The following is a 16,560-nucleotide window of genomic DNA, read 5'->3' on the forward strand; positions in this document are numbered from 1 at the left end:
GCAATTTGCTCTCTCCCTCTCTCTCTGTCCTCCCCTGCCCCACACTTCCTCTCTCTGTCTCTCTCAAAACTAAACTTAAAAAAAGGCAGATATATACAAAAGAAAAACTCCAATTAACCATTAATTAACACTACACTAAGAATGTATTTTTAACTAAAATCGAGAGTCATAGAGCTCTAGAAAAACTGCCATAAAGGAATTTAACATTATAACTGGCAAAAATTAATATTGATATGATAAACAGGTTGCAACAACATGGATGGAGCTAGAGTATAATGCTAAGCAAAGTAAGTCAGTCAGAGAATAACAAATACCATATATTTTCACTCGTATGTGGAATTTAAGAAACAAAACAATTGAGCAAAGGGAAAAAGACAGAGAGAGAGAGAAAGAGAATTTAAGCAGACTCTTAAGTATAAAGAACTGGTCACCAGAGAGGAGGGGGTTGGAGGGGGTGAATTAAATAGGTGATAGCGATTACGGTGTGTACTTGTACAATGCATTGGATGATGTATGGTATTGCAGAATCACTAAATTGGCCACTTGGGGGCACCTGGGTGGCTCAGTCAGTTAAATGTCTGATTTTGAATTTGGTTCAGGTCATTACCTAACAGTTCGTGGGTTCAAGCCCCATGTCGGACTTGACACTGATAGCACAGAGTCGGCTTGGGATCCTCTCTCCCCTCTCTCTCCAGCTTGTGCTCTCTCTCAAAATAAACAAACTTTAAAAAAGTTTAAATAAATAAATAAAAGTTGTACACTTGAAACTAATATAACAAAGGATGTTAACTGGAAATAAAAACTTTTTTTAAATTGGAGAAAAAAGATAAATCTCTGGAGCAGAGGAATTCCAAATAATTTATCCACATACTCCACCCTCAAAAAGTAGAATATGGGGCACCTGGGTGGCTCAGTAGATTAAGCATCCAATTCTTGATTTCAGCACAAGTTATGATCTCATGGTTCCTGAGCTTGAACCCAGCATCTGCCTCTGCACTGAAGAATGGAGCCTGCTTGGAATGCTCTGCCCCTCCCCCACTTGCCTTCTTTCTCTAGCTCTCTCAAAATAAATAAACTTTAAAAAAAAAAAAAAAAAAAAAAAAGGAAGTGGAACATCATTCCCCACTCATTAAAATATGGGCTTCCCAGTGACTTCCTTCCAAAAGTCGGTCAATGGAAAGGTCAATGATAAATCATGTTGATAAAATGTACCCTTGATATGATGGGATGAGAATGGCACTTCACCTCTGTGATCTTCCTCTTATGAACATATAACCTCAGTCTAACCATGAAAAAAATTCAGATGAATCTCAATGGAAGGACATGCTCCAAAATATTTGACCAGTACTCCTCAAAATTGTCAAGGACATTAAAAACAAAGAAAATCTGAATACTGTCCCAGCCAAGATTCTGAGGTGACATGAGGACTAAAAGAGATTTCCTAGATGGAATCCTGGACCAAAAATGTAAGGAAATCCATACGAAGTATGGACATCGATTAATACTAATATATCAATACCATTTCACTAACTGTAACAAATGCACTATACTAATGTTAAATGTTAACAATAAGGAAAACTGAATCAACAGTATATGGAAACTCCTATGTTCCTAATTTTTCTACAAATATAAAACTTACCTAAAATTTTAAAACTATTAAATTGACATAAAACTGACTTGGCAGAATGAATGAGAAATGCTTCTACAAAAAGTACTTTTAAAGGTCAAAAACTGATGATAATTTCAGTTTCACAAAAAATAAATCAATTTGGATGTAGTGAAGATAGTAGAGACAAAAAATATAGTTCTGTGGAAAACAAAATTAAGACTCTTATTTCAGCAACAAAACTAACACCAAAAACGGTAACACCTTCTCAGGCTTAATATGTTTTCCACAACTTCAAAGCAAGCTCAAAAGTCTTTTCACGTTTTTCAAGTTTTCAGCTCAGAAAGATTTTTTAAGTCCTTTTGTTATAACAAGTAATGAAGGGCCCCTGGATGGCTCAGTTAGTTGAGCATCCACTCTTGATTTTGGCTCAGGTCGTGCTCTCAGGGCCCTGAGATCAAGCCGGCATCAGGCTGCATGCTCAGCATGAAGCCTGCTTAAGATTCTTTCTCCCTCTCCTCTGTTCATACGCACATTTTCTCTCAAAAAATAAATAAATTCTTAAATAATGAAACTCCACAGTTACTAGAAAAGCAAAGAAATATGACATTATTTAATTGAAACTTAACAAATTATTTGAATCATCAATTTTTAGAAAGCGACCTTAAAGGGACCTGGAGTTGGCATCATCACTCAGTTACTACAAATACTAAGCCAACGGAAGTTATTCTGAAATTCTAAGTCTTAAGAAGCAAAGGATGAGGAATCAGGGATATCTGTCAAAATAAAATAGAGAAAAAAAATCCGAAATAGAGCTCTATCTCACACCTTATGAATTGTACCATATAGATTACAGATTTAATGGTTTAAAAAAAAAATGAAACTAAGAATACACTTGAGGGGTGCCTGGGTGGCTCAGTCGGTTACATGTCCCACCCTTGATTTCAACTCAAGTCATGATTTCACAGTCTGTGGGATGGAGGCCCAAATCAGTCTCTGTGGGGACAGTGCAGAGACTACTTGGGATGTCCTCTCTCCCTGTCTGCTCCTTCCCCACTCTCTCTCGCACTTGCGCTCTCTCTCAAATAAACTTAAAAATGTTTTTAACTAGTAAAAAAAAAAAAATCTAATATCAGCTTCTACCATTTAGAAATTGAGCATCATTATACAAATATGCTGATTTCAGTCTACTGAACAGTGACAAATTCTGAAAACAATGGGCCAACCTGGGTGACTCAGTGGGTTAAAGCATCTGACTTCTGGGGCGCCTGGGTGGCGCAGTCGGTTAAGCGTCCGACTTCAGCCAGGTCACGATCTCACGGTCCGTGAGTTCGAGCCCCGCGTCGGGCTCTGGGCTGATGGCTCAGAGCCTGGAGCCTGTTTCCGATTCTGTGTCTCCCTCTCTCTCTGTCCCTCCCCCGTTCATGCTCTGTCTCTCTCTGTCCCAAAAATAAATTTTAAAAAACGTGGAAAAAAAAAAAAATTTAAAGCATCTGACTTCTGCTCAGGTCATGATCTCACGGTTCGTGAGTTCGAGCCCCGTGTTGGGCTGTGCTGACAGCTGAGAGCCTGGAGCCTGCTTCAGAGTCTGTGTCTCCCTCTCTCTGGCCGACCCCGCACCACCACCACCCCCACCCCCCCCCAGCTCACACTCTGTCTCTCTCTCACAAATAAATATTAAAAAATTATTAAAAAAAAAAAAAGAGGCACCTGTGCTCTAGACTGCCACAGTCCAACCTCATCCACAAAATGAGGCTTCTTTCATTTGGGTAACCTGCTTAGTTTCCAGGAGCATTTGACTCTGAACCCCCAACACCGAGAAGAAAACATTAGATTTGACTACAATGCATGTAAGGGAAGGAAAAAACAAACTCAAATCTTAACCAGCCAGGAATTCATAGGCAAACAAACCAAAGCAAAAAGACCAGCAGGTAGCACTGAATATACTTACCTCTAGCACTAAGACTAAAACAAAGGTAAGGTTGACAGGTATTTATACATTATCAGAGTGCATAACAACAATAAAAAAAAAAAAAATCCAAGTAGAAGGAAGAAAAAAGATAAAAGATAAATTAACTGACAGAGATTAAGAATATTAAATATAACAGCAGAAATGAAAACTGACAACAGGGATGGCCTGGGTAGCTTAGTTAGTTAAGCAGACTTTGGCTCAGGTCATGATCTCACAGTTCATGGGTTTGAGCCCTGCAATTCTGCTGTCAGCATATACCCCCCTTCGGATCCTCTGTCCCCCTCTCTCTCTTTGCCCCTCCCCTGCTTGCATTCTCTGCCTCTCTCAAAATCAGTAAATAAACTTTAAAAAAAAATATGAAAGCTGACAATAAATTATAATAAATGTTATTTACCAGTAAGACTATTTGACTGTAACTGTCGATTAAAAATCCATTGTACCTAGTCTTTATCACTTGGATTGAGATTTGAACACCTTAAGATCACACTGTCACAAGGAGTCTCATATTAAAGCAGAAGTTTTTCAACTATTATGAGCTAATTGACAAATTGAATGATCATTTCATAAATCATTTTGTTACCATATAATGCTTAGACTCTCATATAAATGATGTGCTATATAATGTAAAACAACTAGACGCTCCTTTGAAAGGAAAACTAATAGTCAAAAACTGAATAAACTACTCCAAGAAGCACACCTAAAATCAGATATACAACAAGCTAAAAAATTGAGGCATGGCTTACAATCTTTCATTTATAGTGTAAATGGAAAGTCAGAGTTACTATGATGGTAATAAATACACAGTAGTCCCTCCTAATCCACAGGGGATGCATTCTAAGACCCCCAGTGGATGCCTGAAACCACAGATAGTACTAAACCCTACCCACACATACATACACAATGTTTTTTCCTATACATACATATCGATGATAAAGTTTAATTTATAAATTAGGGACAGTAAGAGAAAACAACAAAATAGAACAATTATAACCATAAACTCAAATAAAAGTTATGTGAATGTGGTCTTTCTCAAAATACACTGTGCTCAACATTCTTCTTGTGATGATGTTTGATGATAAATTGTGATGAAGTGAGGTGACTAAGGTAGGTGCTGTACCACAACATTAGGTTACTAATGACCTTCTGACAATACATCAGAAGGAGGATCATCTGCTTCTAATAAGTGAAACCATGGAAAGAGAGACTGCACACAAGAGGGGCGAGAGGGATTACCGTAGTAGATTTCATTCTTAAAATACAGGATTAAGGGGCGCCTGGGTGGCTCAGTTGGTTGAGCATCTGACTTCGGCTCAGGTCATGATCTCATGGTTCGTGAGTTCGAGCCCCGCGTCGGGCTCTGTGTGGACAGCTCGGAGCCTGGAGCCTGCTTTGGATTCTGTGTCTCCCTCTCTCTCTCTGCCCCTCCCCAGCTTGCAGTCTGTCTCTCCCTCTCTCAAAAATGAATAAACAGGGGCGCCTGGGTGGCACAGTCGGTTAAGCGTCCGACTTCAGCCAGGTCACGATCTCGCGGTCTGTGAGTTCGAGCCCCGCGTCAGGCTCTGGGCTGATGGCTCGGAGCCTGGAGCCTGTTTCCGATTCTGTGTCTCCCTCTCTCTCTGCCCCTCCCCCGTTCATGCTATGTCTCTCTCTGTCCCAAAAATAAAAATTAAAAAAAAAAAAAAAAAAAAAAAAAGAATAAACATTAAAAAAAATTTTTTTTAATACAGGACTAAGCAACATAATAAAAGCCAAGACAATTTATTACAATAAAACAGTAAAATTTTTTTTTTTTTTTTTAATTTTTTTTTTTTTTCCCAACGGTTTTTATTTATTTTTGGGACAGAGAGAGACAGACAGAACATGAACGGGGGAGGGGCAGAGAGAGGGAGACACAGAATCGGAAACAGGCTCCAGGCTCCGAGCCATCAGCCCAAAGCCTGACGCGGGGCTCAAACTCACGGACCGCGAGATCGTGACCTGGCTGAAGTCGGACGCTTAACCGACTGCGCCACCCAGGCGCCCCAAAACAGTAAAATTTTTAAAGTCCCAAGCAGTACATAAAATACACAAAATATGTTTACAGCCACACAATGAGAAAGTATTCTATTTACACACTTAAACATATTACTAAGTATATAAGTAGAACCCTGCCCTCAAAAGAAAACACACATAAGCAAAAACAACTAAAATTTACAAATGAGAATGAGGGAAGAAAATATGGAGTTGTAAGATAGAGAAAAGAAAACACTTTCTTACTATGATACATTTTTTACATGCATAAGATATATGCTTCACAGACAGTATCTTCAGAGTTGGAAAGATTTTTGTTAGGATAAAAAGCATATTGACATGTTCTTAAGAGTAAGAATCAGAGAAATACACAAGCTGAGAGAGGCACTAAAAGAAATGAAATTAAGGATGGGGGGAGAGGAGTAAAAACAGGGAAAAGGGGGAAGGAGTAAAGGGAAAGAGAGAGAAAGGAGAGAACAAAATTGAAAATTGGCTTGTATATTTTTTTAGACAATATTACCTTCTTGAAGACCAGGATGTATCACCTGCTTGTGCCGCAAGGCCTTCAAATCTTCTATCAATTCCTTTTCCAACTGGGAAATTCTTGCTCTGCAACCTACTCAGAAAACAAACAATGACATAAGCTACTATATATTAAAGAAAAACTAACATTTTATCTTTCATTTCTAGAGCCAAATCAGAAGTATCTCTCCTTTTATACTATTATATATACCTGGATCATTTGTGGTTGATGCCTGAAGACTACAGGGTTCTTCAGTTGTGCCATCAACTGCATGAATATCAAGAGCTTCCTGTATTTAAAATAAGAAAAAAGTTCATATCATTTCTAAAAGTTTAAAAGTAAACCAGGAATGTTTTTTGATATTTCTGGTATTTTCTAAATGTTCTATACTAACAGCACTTAAATGATCAGAAGGAAAAAAAGAAGTCAAAAACTCTGAATATGCTCAGCTGACATAAAATGACATTTATGCCAATTTACATACTGATTTCCTACAGTTTATATATATTGCATACTCAGCAATTAACAAGGAAAGAGGAAAAGACCAGCTCAAGAGAATTCAACACCTCTGTAAGCCAATTTTGAAATACCAGGCTCCTAAAAACACCTAAAAGAAAAATAATCTAGTTGAAGAGTTGGGAGTAAAATAAAGAAACTATCCATGTGTGAGACAACAGTATTTATAAGACCACATTTAGTTCTCCAGGGGTACTCTGTTATTGATGAGTATCAGAGGATGGGGTATCCCAAAACATTTAGTCAACTTTTCATGTATTTATGCTTTTTAAAGTCCATGATAATGTAAATGCCAGAAGGATCCAATGATTTTTTAAACTCCAGCTAAACACAGTATAAAAATTAAAAACTGAGATCTAAGTATACATAATTATTTAAGTCCATTCAAACAAATATCTTAAGTGGTGCCTTGTAATAAAACCGAACATTTTCGAGATACTCCTTTCCGCACACATATACCCTCACATTAATAGCTGCATTTGAAAGAACTAGATTGAGTTATTTATCAACTAGTATGTAATTCAAGAATCACTATTTGACCCTAGAAGGAAAGCTGAAAATGATCTTACCTTTGATTCAAAGGAAACAAAGAGAACACCATCCACATCTTCCAGATCAGGCTTCACATCTGGAAAGGTAATCCCAGGACCTATAGGAGTGGTCTTTGTAGAAGGTAAAGACTTTCCTGCGTTTTTAGGTGGTCTCCCTGCCTTAGAAAGTTTCAATTTTCGTGGCCTTCCTCTTTTTCCGGAGACATTTGAAGGGGTATTCTGATTAGCATTCACAACCTTGGTGACTGTTGAAATCTTAAGCACAGTTGTTCTCCTTCTGCCCAAGTCCTCTTTTCCGAAAAATGAGTCTCCAGCAGAATTCTTTGAACTGTCAGGTATTCTTTCTGTGGTAGTGCAGTCCGATATCTCAGGATATTTCCATTGAGGCTCTTTAAGTAAGGGATACTTCTGTACCACCCCAAGTTCTGGTGAATGTTTTCTAAGACCATTTTCTGATTCCTTGCCTAAGCAGAAGTCAGTCTCATTGGAATTTTCAACGTATGTAGGCAAATAGTCTAATTCTGTCAATATAGAAGATTTATCTTTTCGAGATGTGGAAAGTATGTTATCAGGGAGCTCAGAAATCTTCACTGTGCTTTTAGTGACAGCACAGGGCTCCAGATAGACTACCGGCATCTTTCCAGCATCTAACTTGAACATTTTAGCTTGAGCAACACCTGATGGGCTATTGGGTAGCCATTTAGAAGACGGATGGTCAGCTTCTAGGTTATCAATTTTATTGTGTCTCTTTAGCTGTTTCTCTAGTATAGGATCATCATCACTGTTTGAGTATACATCTGTTTCTTCATCTGTCTCTTCTTGTTTTACAGTTACCCCTTCTGGGCACTCAGCAAGCTCATATTCATAATCATCTACAGGTTCCTCTTTAATAACAACATTGAAGTTTCCATCCGGGTCTAATGGTGATGTTACATGGGAGCCGTCTTCAAAATTGTTGGCAACAAGACTGAAGAGACAGGGGAGGGAGGTTAAAAGGGCAAAATTATCAGTAAGACTCAGGAGTAAAAAAGAAAGACTACTGGAAACCAAGCAACACATAAGATTTTATGAGCCATTCTTCAAAAAAAAAAAAAAAAAAGTGTAACTTAACAAGATTCTCAAAAGCAGTTTACCACCATCACACTTTTACAATTTTCATCAATTTCTCATAAAAAATATATAAAAATGAGTACAGTATCACTAAATCAAAACTCAGATATAACACTTACTTTTCAAATACACTCAATTTTGAAAGTCGGCTGGCACTGACCCAAAATTAAATTCTAGAACTAATCGACACATCAGTTAACCACTGACAATAAAGAGCAAACCAGTGTCCACTACAATTAAGAACTGCAATATGGCGGGGGGGGGGGGGGGGTGCTGCCTGGGTGGCTCAGTCCGTTAAACATCCAACTCTTGGTTTCGGCTCAGGTCATTATTTCACAGTTCGTGATTTCAAGCCCCATTATCATGAGTTTGAGCCACCAACTGGATAGGCCCTGTGCTCTCAGCACAGAGCCCACTCTGGATCCTCTGTCTCCCCATCTCTCTCTGCCCCTCCCCCGTTCACGTGTACCCTCTCAAAATTACACAAACATTGAGAAAAAAAAAAAAAAAAAGAACTGTGGGGCAGCTGGATGGCTCAGTTGGTTAAGCATCCAACTTAGGCTCAGGTCATGATCTCACATTTTGTGGGTTCAAGCCTCACATTGGGATCTGCACTGACACCTCAGAACCTAGAGCCTGCTTTGGACTCTGCGTCTCCCTCTGTCTCTGCCCCTCCCCCACTCATGCTCAGTGTCTCTCTCTCTCTCTCTCTCTCAAAACTAAAAATAAAATTAAAAATAAAAAAAGAATCGCAATATAGGGGGCACCTGGGGTGGTTCAGTCACTTTAAGAATCTGACTTCAGGGGCGCCTGGGTGGCTCAGTCGGTTGAGCATCCGACTTCAGCTCAGGTCACGATCTCACAGTTCGTGGGTTCGAGCCCCGCGTCGGGCTCTGGGCTGACAGCTCAGAGCCTGGAGCCTGCTTCCAATTCTGTGTCTCCCTCTCTCTCTGCCCCTCCCCCGTTCATGCTCTGTCTCTCTCTGTCTCAAAAATAAATAAATGTTAAAAAAAAAAAAAATTTTAAAGAATCTGACTTCAGCAAAGGTCACAATCTCATGGTTCCTGAGTTCAAGCCTAGTATCAGGCTCTGTGCTGACAGTGAGGAGCCTGCCTGAGATTCTCTCTCCTCTCTCTGCCCTGACCCTACTTGTGCCCATGCACACGCTCTCCCTCTCAAAATAAATAAACTTTAAAAAAAGAAAAAAAGGAATTGTGACATGGGGCAACTGGGTGGCTCAGTCCGTTGATCATCCAACTCCTGATTTCAGCTCATGTCATCATCTCAGGGATGTTAGATCAAGTCCCACATCAGGCTCCATGCTGGGTGTGCAGCCTGCTTAAGATTCTCTCACTCTCTCCCTCTCCCTCTGTTCCCCCCTACCCCTCCACTGGCACTATCTCTCTTAAAAGGAAAAAAAAAAAAAAAAAAAAAAAGAATTGCAATGAACAACAGGGAAGTACTTTCAAACTGCTTGATTTGTTTTGGGATAAAATTCATAAAACATAAAACATAACAGGGAGCATGGCTGGCTCAGCTGGTAGAGTATGTGACTCTTCATCTTGGGGTTGTAAGCTCAAGCCTCATGTTGGGTGTAGAGACTACTAAAAAATAAAATATTTTTAAAAAAACATAAAACAGGGGCGCCTGGGTGGCTCAGTCAGTTGAGCATCCGACTTCGGCTCAGGTCATGATCTTGGTTCGAGCCCTGCGTCGGGCTCTGTGCTAACAGCTCAGAGCCTTGAGCCTGCTTCGGATTCTGTGTCTCCCTCTGTCTCTCTGCCCCTCCCTGGCTCATCCTCTGTCTCTCTCTCTCTCTGTCAAAAATAAATAAATGTTTAAAATTAAAAAAAAAAAACAAAAAAAACATTTTAACCATTTAACAATGTACAAGCCAGCAGTATTTTTTAGTATATTCACAATGTTGTTGCCAGGTTATTTTCAACTTTGAAACAGAAAAACTCACTTTCAATGTAATGAATAAACCATTAACTCTTTCTAAATAAAAGGTTAGGGTAGCTGAAGTCAAGTACATACGACCCAGGTAAATTCAGTGTTTATAATTCATCACAAAAAAAAAAAAAATCATCTTTTTACTTTCCCCCTCCTCCCAATAAACCAATGAAAGCATATAAATTGTACCAATGTATCTTGAGGACATGTTAATACTACTCACTAGTCCAATTAGAATCACTTATCTTGGTAAAATTTTTCATTTATCTCAAATACACAAAAGCAACCATAACAACAATGTACAGTTATTCATTTCTTGCACAACTTAAGATCTTGTTTGACCTTACTCAAAAATCCTTCAGTGGAAGACTTCCACTTCCAGTGAGAATGCAGAAGATTACAAAGATAATCACTTGTGTCTTAACAATTAGAAAACACCAGATAAATTTAAAAAAAAAAAATCTTTTTCTTCTTCTTCAAAGGCAATGAAGACCTACAGTCACAAATGCAAATAAACTGAATTCTAGACAGGGACCAGCCTTCTCTAGGAGACCTGCAGATTACTACTGCTTTCAACCCTGAGTACCATTTACATTGCCTGAAGCAAAAGTGAAGGAAGAAAAAAAAGCAGTCACAGACAAAGGATCTTTAGTCTGACACAGAGGAACTAGTCAAACTTTCAATGCCTGAGAATGGGCAGACTAGAATCTAGAGAAACCCAAACAGAAAACTAGTCCTTATTCCTACCAATTACCACACCCCCTACCCCTCCCACCCCCCCCACCCCCGCAGAATAACAAGTGGTGATGCAGAAGCTGGCCTGAAAACTGAGAACCTACAGTCTCCCAGCACTTAGATTCCAAGTTCCTAACACAGAGGAGCACAATCCTTTCCTTAACACATCTGAATCCATGAATGAGCTGAAATTTATTAAGCAAATCACCTAAGGGGGCCTGGATGGTACAGTGGGCTAAGCATCTGACTCTTGATTTTGACTCAGGTCATGATCTTGTGGTTTGTGGGTTTGAGCCCCCACATCGGGCTCTGCGCTGACAGCTCGGGGCCTGGAGCCTGCTCCAGATTCTGTGTCTACCTCATTCTCACTACCCCTCCTCCACTCGTGCTGTCTCAAAAATAAATAAATATTAAAAAAAAAAAAAAAAAGAAAGATACCAAAAAAGGGGGGGGGGGTCAAAAATCTAAGGGACAACATCAAATGACCTAACATACTAGTAATTGCACTTTTCAAGAGGCATTAAGAAAGGAAAGCATTTGGAGAGAAAAAAGAACAAAAATATTCCAAAAGTTGGGGTGCCTGGGTGGCTTGGTCGGTTAAGCTCGACTTCGGCTCAGGTCATGATCTCACGGTCCGTGAGTTCGAGCCCCGCGTCGGGCTCTGTGCTGACAGCTGGAGCCTGTTTCAGATTCTGTGTCTCCCTCTCTCTCTGCTCCTCCCCTGTTCATGCTCTCTCTCTGTCTCAAGAATAAATAAACGTTAAAAAAAATTTTTTTTTAAATTAAAAAAAAATATTCCAAAAGTGAAAGTTTTAACCCACAGATCCAAGAAGCTCAGCCAACACCAAGAAGAATAAATACAATGGCTTTCAGAAAGCCATACCTAGGCACGTAAAGAGGAGGCTGCCAAAAATTAAAGATCAAGAGAAAAGTCTTACAAACATCAGAGGAAAAATGACACGTTATGGTAGAAAAACAACAGTAAGATGAGCTATTTACCAAAAACAATTTAAGTCAGAAAACAATAGACTGATACCCATCATAAAGTAATGAAAGAATCAACCTAATGTTTTGTATCCAACAAAAGAAGACTTCAAAGATAAAGACATTTTCTAACAGCTGAAACAAGTCAGACTGTACAAGAACTACTGCCTCCTAAGGTCAGAAACAAGATAAGGATGTTAGTTAGCTCTCGCAACTTAGACTCAATTGTGCTAAAGGCCTCTACCAGGGTGATCAGGAAAGAAATAGAAATAAAAAATATCCAGACTAAAAAGGAAAAAGTGAAATTCTCTATTCACAGATGACATTATCTTGTATGTAGAAAATACAAACAAAACCGCTAAAACACTACTGGAACTAATAAATGAGTTTAGTAAAACTACAAGATCCAAAACTAATACACAGACAGACATTATTTCTACAAATGAGAAACAAGTATCACAAATGCAAGAGAAAAAAATTCCATTTATATTTACAATAGAAGCAGCAAGATTAAATTACTTAGAAATAAACTGAACCAAAAAGTATAAAACCTGTACATAGAAAACTAAAAAACACTTTTGGAAAAAATTAAAGACAACTTTAATAAAAAAAAAAAAAAAACCGTGTGTTTATGCACTATAAGACCTAATATTGGTACAACAGCAGTACTCCCTAAAAGGCGATCCACAGATTCAACACAATTCCTATCAAAATCCCACCTGGAACTTGTATAAAAATTCAAAAGCTGATCTACATTTCATATGAAAATGCAAGGATATCAAAATAACCCCAAAAATCTTGACAAATATGAATGAAGTTCTCTAAAACTTGTATTTCCCAATTTCAAAACTATCAAAGCTATAATAAACTAACAGTGTGACGATACTGGCATAAGACTAAACACAGAGCTCAAATGAACCTAATTCAGAGTCTAGTAATGAACTGCACATTTATATTAAGTGATTTTCAACTGCCGAAGGTGCCAAAACAATTCAGTGGGTAAAGAATGGGCTTATGTTATTCATAGTAGCTAAAAAGTAGGGGGCACCTGGGTGGCTCAGTTAAGCATGTGACTTTTTTTTTTTTTTTTAATTTTTTTTTTTCAACGTTTTTAATTTATTTTTGGGACAGAGAGAGACAGAGCATGAACGGGGGAGGGGCAGAGAGAGAGGGAGACACAGAATCGGAAACAGGCTCCAGGCTCCGAGCCATCAGCCCAGAGCCTGACGCGGGGCTCGAACTCACAGACCGCGAGATCGTGACCTGGCTGAAGTCGGACGCTTAACCAACTGCACCACCCAGGCGCCCCTAAGCATGTGACTCTTGATCTCATAGTAATGATCTCACTGTTCGGGAGTTCAAGTCCCATGTTTAGCTCTACAAGGAGAGCAAAATGCCTCTCCTTGGGATTTTCTCTCCCTCTCTCACTGCCCCTCCCCCACCATATCTCTTGAAATAAACTTAAAATTTTTTAATAAAAATAAAAATTTTTTAAATTAACTAAAAAATAAAAATAAAGTAAAAAGTGGAAATAGTCTTAATGTCTATGAACTGATCAGTGAATTAAGTAAAATGTGCCATACCCATACAAAATTATCATTCAGAGATAAAAGAAATGAAGTATAGACACACACCAACATGGATGAACCTTCAAAATGTTATGCTAAATAAAAGACGACACATATTATATAATTCTACTTATATGAATGTCCAAAACAGAAAAATCCATATAGACAAAATGGGGACAGTTGTGTGTGGATGGGGTGGGGTTGAGGAGGGGATGCAAAAAAAAATGGGGTGTGATGACTAACAGAGGGCAAGGAGTTTTCTTTTTGGGGTGATGAAAATGTCCCAAAATATCTGGTCATGGCTGTACAATTCTACTGAGTATACTAAAACCACTAAACTGTACACTTTAAAAGGGTGAATTTTGGGGCACCCAGGTGGCTCGTAAGGTTAAGCGTCCAAGTTCAACTCTTGATTTTGACAGTCATGATCAAGCCCCACGTCAGGTTCCACGCTGAGAATGGTGCCGTTTGAAATGTTCGCACGCACGTGCACATGCTCTCTCTCACTCTCTCCCCCCCCACCCCGCCCCTCTCCCCAGCTCAAGTTCTCTCTCTAATTAAAAAAATAAATATAAGAGTGAATTTTATGGCAGTGAGTTAATCTCAATTTTTAGGAAGTTAAAAATATACACTAACAGAAGTTCTCTGAATGGACAGAAAATGAACCAATGTGAAAATGGATCCAAGAATGAATGAAAAATAGATGTGAGTAAATATAAAACATTTGTTCTTTAAATGACTACTGACTGTTTAAAGCAAATAAAGTGTTTGAGGACTTTATAACATATATACAAAGACACAAATTATAAGAACTATGCTTATAATTAGCTCTTCAAGTCCTGTTATAATTAATTGAATTCCACTTTTAAAATAAGGACACACACTATAATCTTTACAAACACTGCAATGCACTGAACTGTGTCCCTCTGAAATTCATATGTTAAAGTTCTAACTCCCAATGTGATTGTACATAGTCTTGAAGATGTAATTAAAGTTAAATAATGTCATAAAGATAGGGAAAGATAGCTTCCCACACTACATTAGGACAAAGCTGGAAGGCAGCGGTGTACAAGCCAGGATGAGAGCTTTCAAAAGAAATAGAACTCTGCCAAACCATTCTCTTGGTTCCAAACCATTCTCCAGAACTGCTGGAAAACTAATTTTCACTGTTTAAGCCACAGTTGATGCTATTTTGTTATGTCAACCTGAGCAGACTAATAAAACCACTTCTAAAAATGGAATTGTCAAGATGTAATACTTAAAAACTAGCCATATTAGCGATAAAAATAAATGTAAATGAACAAAATATCCTAAATAAAAGTCAAAAGATTTTAACAGTGAACAAAAAGTTCCAACTATAAGCTGTTTAAACACACACACACACAATTTGAATATACGGACAGACAGAGACAGATTCAAAGTGAAAGAAGGGAAAAGATAAGTCATGTCAACAAAATGAGAAAGCCAATGTGGCTCAATAACATCAAAGTAGACTTTAAAAATAAGTATCATCAAAGATAAAGAGGAACCTTGTAAAAGTTTTATGGATTCAACTCATCCAAAAGACAAGAATCCTAAAGTTTATATACCTTATCATATAGCTTCAAGATACTTGAAGCAAAAAATTTTTAGTACTGAAAAGAAAAACAGACAAGTACATGACTTTGGTGGGAGATTTTAACACACCTTTCTCGGTAACCGATAGGACATACAGACAAACAGACAATTAAGGAGAAAAAAGAAATGAACAATACTGTCATACTTACCTGAGAAAACTACCAAACACTATGTAATACATAAATTTTCAAGCGTGCACTTAGTATTTTTTTAATGTTTATTTATTTTTGAAAGAGAAAGAGAAAGAGAGCAAGCAAGCAGGGGAGTGGCAGTAAGAGAGGGAGACACAGAATCTGAAGCAGGCTCCTGGCTCTGAGCTGTCAGCACAGAGCCTGATGTGGGACTAGAACTCATGAACCACAAAATCATGACCTCAGCCAAAGTCACTTAACCAACTTAGCCACCCAAGGGGCCCCAAGAGTGCACTTAGTAGTAACCAAAACTAATCATATGCTAGACAATAAAGCAAAGATATGATAAATTTGTATTTCTTTTTTTTCATCGTTTTTTTATTTATTTTTTTGGGACAGAGAGAGACAGAGCATGAACGGGGGAGGGGCAGAGAGAGAGGGAGACACAGAATCGGAAACAGGCTCCAGGCTCCGAGCCATCAGCCCAGAGCCTGACGCGGGGCTCGAACTCACGGACCGCGAGATCGTGACCTGGCTGAAGTTGGACGCTTAACCGACTGCGCCACCCAGGCGCCCCGATAAATTTGTATTTCAAAGGTTTTAAGTTACATGTTCTCTAATAAGCGAATCAAGCTATAAATCGATACTAAGTATCAATACAACGTATCAAAATTTGCAGAAGGTACCTAAACCAATGCTCAGAGGAAATTTTATACCTTTAAATAAAAGGTCTAAATCAATTATAATAGTCAGGGGTTGATAAACTTTTTTGTGAAGTGCTAGATAGTAAAAATGTTAGGCTTTGAGGTCCATACAATGTTACAACTATTCAACTCTGCTACTGTAACATAAAAGAAACACAGACAATATCTAAACAAGTAAGCACAACTGGATTCCAAATCAGGGACACCAAAATTTGAATTCTATTTCGTTTTCACAGGTGACAAAATATTACTCTTCTTTTACTTTTTCCCTATTTAAAAATATAAAAATCTTAGTTTGCAGGCCATACAAAACAAATGGCAGGCTAGGTATGGTTCTCAAGGTCTTAGTCAGCTAACCCCCATTCTAATGTAACACAGGCAAATTAAACCAAAAGCAAGTAAAAAGAAGGAAATAAAAATGGGGGGGGGGTGTCAATGAAACAGAAAAGAGAAACTGAATTTGTGATTTGAAACCTGCCAAAAAAGAACACTCCATGGATTCCCTGATGAAATCTAACACATAATGAATAATCTTGCATAAACCTGGGAGAATACAACAGTTTACAATTTATTTTTTAAG

The 16,560-nt window shown here is 38.4% G+C and overlaps 1 protein-coding gene across 16 annotated transcripts in view; it reads right to left on the reverse strand.

Moving 5' to 3' along the window:
- The window catches only part of MGA (MAX dimerization protein MGA), a 168,146-nt gene that overhangs the window by 64,570 nt on the left and 87,016 nt on the right, over positions 1–16,560 (reverse strand). For all 16 annotated transcript variants that reach the window (XM_058738104.1, XM_058738102.1, XM_058738105.1 and 13 more), the window contains exons 3-5: positions 7,197–8,145; positions 6,322–6,400; positions 6,109–6,204 (exon numbers count right to left, since the gene is read on the reverse strand). In XM_058738104.1, the coding sequence (XP_058594087.1) occupies positions 6,109–6,204; positions 6,322–6,400; positions 7,197–8,145 (1,124 nt within the window). The remainder of the gene's footprint in view (positions 1–6,108; positions 6,205–6,321; positions 6,401–7,196; positions 8,146–16,560) is intronic.

The sequence above is a fragment of the Neofelis nebulosa genome, chromosome 7, assembly GCF_028018385.1.
Source record: "Neofelis nebulosa isolate mNeoNeb1 chromosome 7, mNeoNeb1.pri, whole genome shotgun sequence".
Taxonomy (NCBI): domain Eukaryota; kingdom Metazoa; phylum Chordata; class Mammalia; order Carnivora; family Felidae; genus Neofelis; species Neofelis nebulosa.